The sequence below is a fragment of the Elephas maximus genome, chromosome 1, assembly GCF_024166365.1.
Source record: "Elephas maximus indicus isolate mEleMax1 chromosome 1, mEleMax1 primary haplotype, whole genome shotgun sequence".
NCBI classification, from domain to species: Eukaryota; Metazoa; Chordata; class Mammalia; order Proboscidea; family Elephantidae; genus Elephas; species Elephas maximus.
The window spans coordinates 186,527,902-186,535,397 of record NC_064819.1 but is presented as its reverse complement, the minus strand read 5'-3'; the positions used below and the strand labels follow the sequence as shown (position 1 = coordinate 186,535,397).

At 47.4% G+C, this 7,496-nt stretch overlaps 1 protein-coding gene across 3 annotated transcripts in view; it reads left to right on the top strand.

Moving 5' to 3' along the window:
- Nucleotides 1-270: 270 nt before the first annotated feature.
- Nucleotides 271-7,496, top strand: part of MAN1A1 (mannosidase alpha class 1A member 1) — a 188,156-nt gene continuing 180,930 nt past the window's right edge. The window contains exons 1-2 of one of the 3 annotated variants that reach the window (XM_049899988.1): nucleotides 271-710; nucleotides 1,339-2,196. In XM_049899988.1, coding sequence (XP_049755945.1) covers nucleotides 1,597-2,196 — 600 coding nt within the window. In that variant the 5' untranslated portion in view covers nucleotides 271-710; nucleotides 1,339-1,596. Of the gene's footprint in view, nucleotides 711-814; nucleotides 1,132-1,338; nucleotides 2,197-7,496 lie in introns of those variants that run through there. The other 2 variants (XM_049899971.1, XM_049899979.1) reach the window with 2 other exon arrangements.

The window sequence follows — 7,496 nt, the reverse complement described above, 5'->3', positions numbered from 1 at the left end:
TTCAACAGCGTTCGATTTATTGCTTGAAGCTACGGCAGCATAAAACTCTTTTGAATGGAAAATTTGACTAACTTCTGTGAGGTAACTGAATTTTGGGAGTGTGTGTGTGTGTGTGTGTGTGTGTGTGTGCGCGCGCGCGCGCGTGTGTCCCGGGGAAGTACACTGCACTTTTTTTTTTTTTTAAGAGGGAGAGGGGCGGATACGAAAAGCTCTAATAAAAAGATGTTAGCCAGACCCGACAGCTGAAAAGCTTTCACGATCACGGCTCTTCCAAAGGAAGGACTTTCGGTTTACCTGCTTTGGGCACCACGGGAATCCCTGCTTTGGGTAAAAAAGTGATTGGAGAAAAGACGCACTTCAGATCGACTCAGTGCCCAGGGATCCCCTGCTGCGCCCAGGGATCCCCTGCTAAACCCAGCCCTTCCTGGGACCCCCTTGGGGTGGCTCCGAGCCAGGCGCAGGTCCAAGCTGGAGGCAGAGAGGTCCCGCATCAGCCAGGCGCCTCCGGGGCACCGAAGAACCAGCCACCCTCTAAAACCCGGGCCTGGGGCCAGGGCGGGATAACCTCCTTGACCTCCGCCCGCCGCGCCCTGCCCGAGCCTCCGCCGTAGGTCTGACCGCCCTCCCCGGCGCCGCTCCCGGCCGCCTCGCGCCTCCGCGGCGCACGGACTCTCCGCCCCAGGCCCGGCCCCCGCCGGACTGCGCTTCCCGTAAGCTCCCCGCCCCGAGCCGCCCCCTCCCCGCATCGGCACCGCCTCCGCAAGCCCCTGGGCGGTGTGTGATTGGCCCGGCCGCGCCGTCACTCTGCGGCCGCGTCACCGCCCTCGTTTCCGACCGCCCGGAGACCGGCGGTTGCAGTAGTGCTCGCGGGGCCGCGGTGGAGGGCTTCGTGCTGCCTGCTCGCCCGTACCCGCTGGTGGGCCGGCGCACCGCCCACCTGAGCTGGGACCGGGGCTGCGAAGTAACCGAGCTGCACGCTCCGCCGCCGCCGCGGGGGAAGGAGAGGCAGCTAGTACCAGCTCCGGCATGGGGAGCAAGCGAAATTGACGAGCCCCCAACCCACGCTGCACCCCTCTCGCCCAGAAGTGCGCTGCCGGCTCCAGTAGGTGTCCGCCCCCGGCCCTGCCCCAGGTGTGAGCCGGACAACCCGTCCCCTGGGGATCCGAAAACTTCACCCAAGTCCTGAGTGGGCTCCGAGGGCGGTGCCCGGGGCTGGACTTAGGGCTTTGAGTGGGGGAGCTGTTCTGGCGGTTCCTGCGGCTGTCGGAGGGCGGAAACCAGCTGGAAACTTTATCATCAGCATCGTAATTACCACGTTACTGTTTTCTCTTTCCGCAGGGGCTGCAGCCAGTGGTCTGTCGCGCGTGCCTGCTTGCCAACGGAGCCGCCCGGGAGAGGAGATACGGAGGGGAGTTGTTGCCCCAGGCGAGACCTGCAGCCCAGCCGCGGGGTCTGGACGGCTTGGATGTGCAGGACCCAGACCCGCAGCCGCTGACGCCCGGCGGCGGCGAAGTTTGGCTGCCGAGCGGCGCGGCGTGGGGCCACTGGACAGCGGGCTGCCCCGCGGCGGCGGCGGCGGCGGCTGCGGAGGGAGCAATGCCCGTGGGGGGCCTGTTGCCGCTCTTCAGTAGCCCAGGGGGCGGCGGCCTGGGCGGGGGTCTCGGCGGCGGCGGCAGGAAGGGGTCGGGCCCCGCTGCCTTCCGCCTAACGGAGAAGTTCGTGCTGCTGCTGGTGTTCAGCGCCTTCATCACGCTCTGCTTCGGGGCGATCTTCTTCCTGCCCGACTCCTCCAAGCTGCTCAGCGGGGTCCTGTTCCACTCCAGCCCCGCCCTGCAGCCGGCCGCCGACCACAAGCCTGGGGCCGGGGCGCGCGCTGAGGACGCGGCCGACGGGCGAGCCCGGCGCCGCGAGGAGGGCGCGCCCGGAGACCCGGCGGCCGCCCTGGAGGACAACTTGGCCAGGATCCGCGAAAACCACGAGCGGGCTCTCAGGGAAGCCAAGGAAACCCTGCAGAAGCTGCCCGAGGAGATCCAAAGAGACATCCTGCTGGAAAAAGAGAGGGTGGCCCAGGACCAGCTGCGTGACAAGGCAGCGCCCAGGGGACTGCCCCAGGTGAACTTCGTGCCCCCCATCGGGGTGCAGGGCCGGGAGCCCTCAGACCCCACCATCCGCGACAAGAGGGCAAAGATCAAAGAGGTGAGTGCACCGTACCAGAAATCCCTCCTGGTAGTTCGCATTTTTCCCTGGGGGAAATAGCAAACCATTGAAACGCTTAAGACTGCAATATTACGCTGTAGGGGAGATGGAGCTTTTCCGTTTCCACCAGGTGCAGCGTTAAAGGTTCTTTCGTTTTCCATTTTCAATAGTAGACGTGGCCAATTAAGATCTGAGGTTAAATCTGTTGCTTTTTAACTCTTCCGGAGTGTAAGTCGTATGATGGAGGTTTAAATACAGGGGCATATGGTCTACAAACCTCCTCCTTCCCTGGCTGCTGCAGGGTTAATCGGCCCGGAAAACAGTAACAAACAGTGAAGGTACTAAACAGCTCCCTAAAGTGGCTTGGACTTGGTTTTGAAATGCAGCTTGGATATAAACGCAAAGCATCAATCCTGCTTGATGGAAAGATCGTAACAGCAAGGCAGCACACCTCAGCGTTCAGTTATATGGCCCCATTCTGCCAGGTGGCATCATGTGTGTAAAGATAAAACTGGAGAAACTTTGGCTCATAGGAGATATATAGTTTTTTACTTAAAAAAAAAAAGACTTTTGTACGATCAGAAATACCATATTTCTCGTGATGCAACAGGTTTGCCTTCATGGTAGCACAGTGATGATAATAAACAATCTAGTACAAACATGGACTTTGATAAGTCTTCTATAATTTCTTTCAGGTAATTCTCACCTAGAACTTGTAACATGAGATTAGTTTATAAGCAGCTTAAAGCTGATGGGGACCTAAAAAAATCATTTCAGGCTGTTCATTTAAAGATGAAATTCGGATTTGTGTAGGGCCTCAGAGCCATTTAGTGACAGAGTCAGGACTTGAAGCCCATACTTCCTCCTGGTCACCTGTCACCAGGCTCTCTGTGGGCATGCCTCCTTTCACAGCTACTCTCTGTGAAACTGTGCCTGCCTGGATCCAAGAGCTGTAGGAATCATATTAAAAGCATTTCATTCCAAATCTTCATTCAGTTTTCTCGACTACTTCATGAATGGAAGTAGTACTTCTGGTACTTTTTAAACACACCGAGACTTTGGAAAAATGAATTTTGAGTTTTGACATTGGGTAAGTAATCGGGAAAGGAAGATTCTTGACCCCTGGTTTTCAGCGCATAAACAGGATTTTGAAGTGGTGGAGAGGTGTTGCTGCAGAATGGAGGTGGCTCAGTTGTCATAGGATTTGTGGCTTTAAGACCAGATGAATTTGGTTAAGCTGAAATTGAGCAAGTTAAAATGGATTTGGACCCCTTTCAGGTTACTTTCCTCAGGATGCCTTCATGCCTCTCGTGCACATAGCTTTCTTCCACAGTCCGTCAGTCTTTCTGCTGCTTTGAGACCTCTCCTTAGGCATAGAACCCATCCAGACTTGGGGAAGTGGATTCAGCTCTCCCTATCAATGCCTATCTAGCAGTTTCCCTTTTCCATGAAATCCTGTCAGGGCTAGGAAACCAGAAGGGACAGAGGGACTCTTACCTCTCATCAGACATCTCCCTCTCATCTACATCTCCAACCCTCTTAAAAATATCCAGCCAAAATGCGGAGGTCAGTTAACCCAACTGATCTCTACCTGCTTGTGCTTCCGTTTAGTTTGAATCAGTGTAATTCACACGTTTCATGCCTTTGGATTTATATGAGTTGCCAATGCAGATTACAGTTGTGGTGTCTGAGGACACTTTTAAATACTTAAGATGCACAGATGTTAAAAAGTCTGGTATTGATCAGTACTGATTAAAAGTGCAGGTAGAGCAGAAGCAGTGGGACAGTAGCAGTCACCTCAGGATGACACACTAACAGGATGCACATTCATCCCTATCAGAGCCATCCATGTCTCTAATCAAAAGGTCTTAATTACCCATGTAAAGGAAATTTATGTAGACTTCTGTGTCAGTGTGGTGCTAACATCTCACCACCCAGATGCTTTGAAACTGCTCAGTCTTGCAAAAAGTGGTGGAACTAAATGTCTTCTTTAAAATTCATGTTACTTTGAGAACCCAAAAGAGCCAGTCTAATTAGCTTCAGTATTTAGCCAAAGGCTAACGGGAAGAAATGGATTTTGGTTTTCCATTAGATTAGTTCAGGGAAATGTGTTCCTTTGTAAACCCCCCCAAAAAGTCACTCATGCTCTTCTAAAGCCAAACTGTAAATGTTCAGTTTTAGAGGCAAAAGAGTTGTTGTCTTTTGTGAATAGGACACTGGCCTTTGACTTTCCATATTTAGATTCTGTTTCAGGCACCACTGTGGACTCCTTGGCATGGACTAATAGATATTTCTTTGCCTTAGGTTTATTCTATATTGGCACTGTATTTTCCAGTTCTCATTATATGTTCAGGTTCTCTGGTACTTGGAAAACCCTGATAGCATTGTGGTTAAGAGTTTGGCTGCTAACCTAACCAAAAGGTGGGCAGTTCTAATCCACCAGGCACTCCTTAGAAACCTTATGGGGCAGTTCTGCTGTCTCCTACAGTGTCACTATGAGTCAGAATCATCTCGATGGCAACAGGGTTTTTGTTTTGTTTTGTTTTTTTTTCTTACTATACCAGAGTGCTCGTGCAATTTTATAGTCAAAATTTAGAAGGTGCAGCCAAGTCTAACATGTTGGAAGCTTGGACTGTAATTTCCGAATCAAACTCTTATTTTGTAAATTTAGTTTAAAAAAAGCCAGTACAAATTTTTTATTGCAACACAGGTAATTGGTACTGTGGTAAATTTTAAACAGGTTTGTCCCTTGGGGTCATAGTCTAATAATTTCACGTAGGTCATTGCGTAGTACTCTTCACAAAACGGTGTTACTGTAGTGCTTTGCAGTACTAATTTGGTGAATGGTAAATGTTCGATGTAAAACATCAAATTGAAATTAAAATCTCTCCCCACAAAAAGGGAAGTTTGTAAATAAATCCATTGACTTTGGAATTTTCCGTAAATTTTATAATGCATAGTGCATATTTATTTTAATGAGTTGGACCTTTTAAAAATTGTACTCAAGTTGTCCTTAGTTGTAAAAAACAGTGTAAGAATAACGAAGCACAGAAGTTAAAACAGTACCATGGAATTCTCAGAAAAATATTTCATTTCCCCCCTCCTCACCCACCCTTTTTTTAAAAAATAGTTTTTTTTTTCTTTAAGTCTTCATGATGAGCCTGCACTATCGTTTAGGATTAGGGCCCTAACTGTTTTGGGAGGAGGAAGAATTTGTTTTTTGTTTTTTTCTTTTCCTAGAATTATGTAGAGTCCCTGAGTACTCTAGGGACTGGAGACAGTCATCAGAGGGATTCTTCCTTCTGAGACTGGAATCTCCACCAGCTTAAGTAGGGAGGGTGTAGGCTGGCAGCCAGCCTGGAGTTTCTCAGGTAAACAGTCAATCTCTAGTCAGCCGTGGGGTCAAAGTCGTCTTCACTTGGTTCCTCAAACAAGGTTTTATATTTATATTTCAGACCTATTTATATAGCCATATGTTTCAAAAATTTTTATATTGGTGAGTAATGTTTAAAATATATTTTTATGGTTTACTCTAGCCCTAGGTTATTCTAAAGTCTATAGTTTATGATTTATGATAACTGTTGACTATTAAGGAGCCCTGGTGGTGCACTGGTTCACCGCTTGGCTGCTAACTGAAAGGTTGGCAGTTCAAAACCACCAGCTGCTCCTCGGGAGAAAGATTTGGCAGTCAGCTTCTGTCAAGAAGCCTTGGAAACTCTATGGTGCAGTTTTACTCTGTCCTACAGGATCTCAGTGAGTTGGAATCAATTCGACGGCAGTAGGTTTGGGTTTTTTTTTGGTTTATTGACTGTTAACGCCTTTGGAAAAAAGCAGATGTGACAGTAATCTACCTTGACAGATTAAAACAAAACAGTTTATTTTGAAATTTAACTTTCCATTTATTTGTATAGGTAGTTCTGGTGTGGAAAATAATATTGAAAAAAATAATAAAAGCCACAATTTGAAGACATGACTCAAAAGGAGCTTAGATACCCTTGGGTTGTCTGCCTGTTATACTGTTCATCTTGCTTTGTAACACACTGCATACTAAACACAGGTATATGTGAGATTTCCTGGTCCTAAGACCCTCCCCAGAACAGGGAGAACACGGAGTGTTGATAAAGGTTTTTCTCTTTAACAAGTAGATGAATCAATTAAGACATCAACAGTTAAGTACTGGTCTAGATGCTGACCATTAAAAGTTAATATAGAAAAGCAAGAAAACGATAGTTGATTATGTTCAATGGAATTTTCTGTAAGCTAGTGATAAATGTGAGTATTCTGTCTTTCCCTTACCAGGTGACTAAAATTCTGAGCTGTATATAACCTTAAAAGCCAGTAAAGAGTATGAAAAGGATTAGAGAAGTACATTTTCAAATGATAATGCATCTGTATTTCTTAGGAAGCTAATAAGCTAAATCATCTTGAGAAATTTATCCTAGAGATTTCACATGTGTAAAAAATGCATTTGTGTGAGATCTGAAGTTGTTGGAATTCACCAGACAATTCAGATATTTGAGTTAAATTATTTCATGAACTATGGTAGTATACATTTTTCATTAAAGATAGTACTAAGTATGCATCTCCAGATCAGAGAAGAATGCCTGCAATCTGTATGAGTGAGTGAAGAGGGCTAAATAGACACAGAAAACAGTTGCCATTGAGTTTGACTCGTGGAAACCCTGTATGTATCATAGTAACACTGCTCCATAGGGTTTTCAGTGGCTGATTTTTCAGAAATAGATTATCAGGCCTTTCTTCCAGGGCCCCTGTGGGTGAACTAGAACCTCCAACCTTTAGTTGAGCAGCCGAGCACATTAACCAACCATTTTTGCCACCAGGATTCCAAATATAAACAGATCTGAATTACCCTGGAACCCACAGCTCATAGTCTAGTAGAGTAGCTGTAGCCTTTTAACTTCTTTAAACCAAAGCTGCTGCCCTCACATCAATTCTGACTGTTACCGACCCTGTAGGACAGAGCAGAACTGCCCCATAGGGTCTCCAAGGCTATAATCATTACAGAAGCAGACTACCACAATTCTCTCCTGCCAAGCAGTTAACTGGATTTGAACCGCCAACCTTTTGGTTAGCGCAGAGCACTTAACCACTGTGACACCAGGGCTCCTTTGTAATCTATAAACTCATAAAAATGTGTTTGTTGAACATGAATTTTTTTTTTAATTGTGCTTTAGGTGAAATTTTACAGAGCAAATTAGTTTCTCATTCAATTTATTTGCAAATCGTTTTGTGCCATTGGTTGCAGTCCCCATGATGTGTCAACACTTTCCCACATCCCA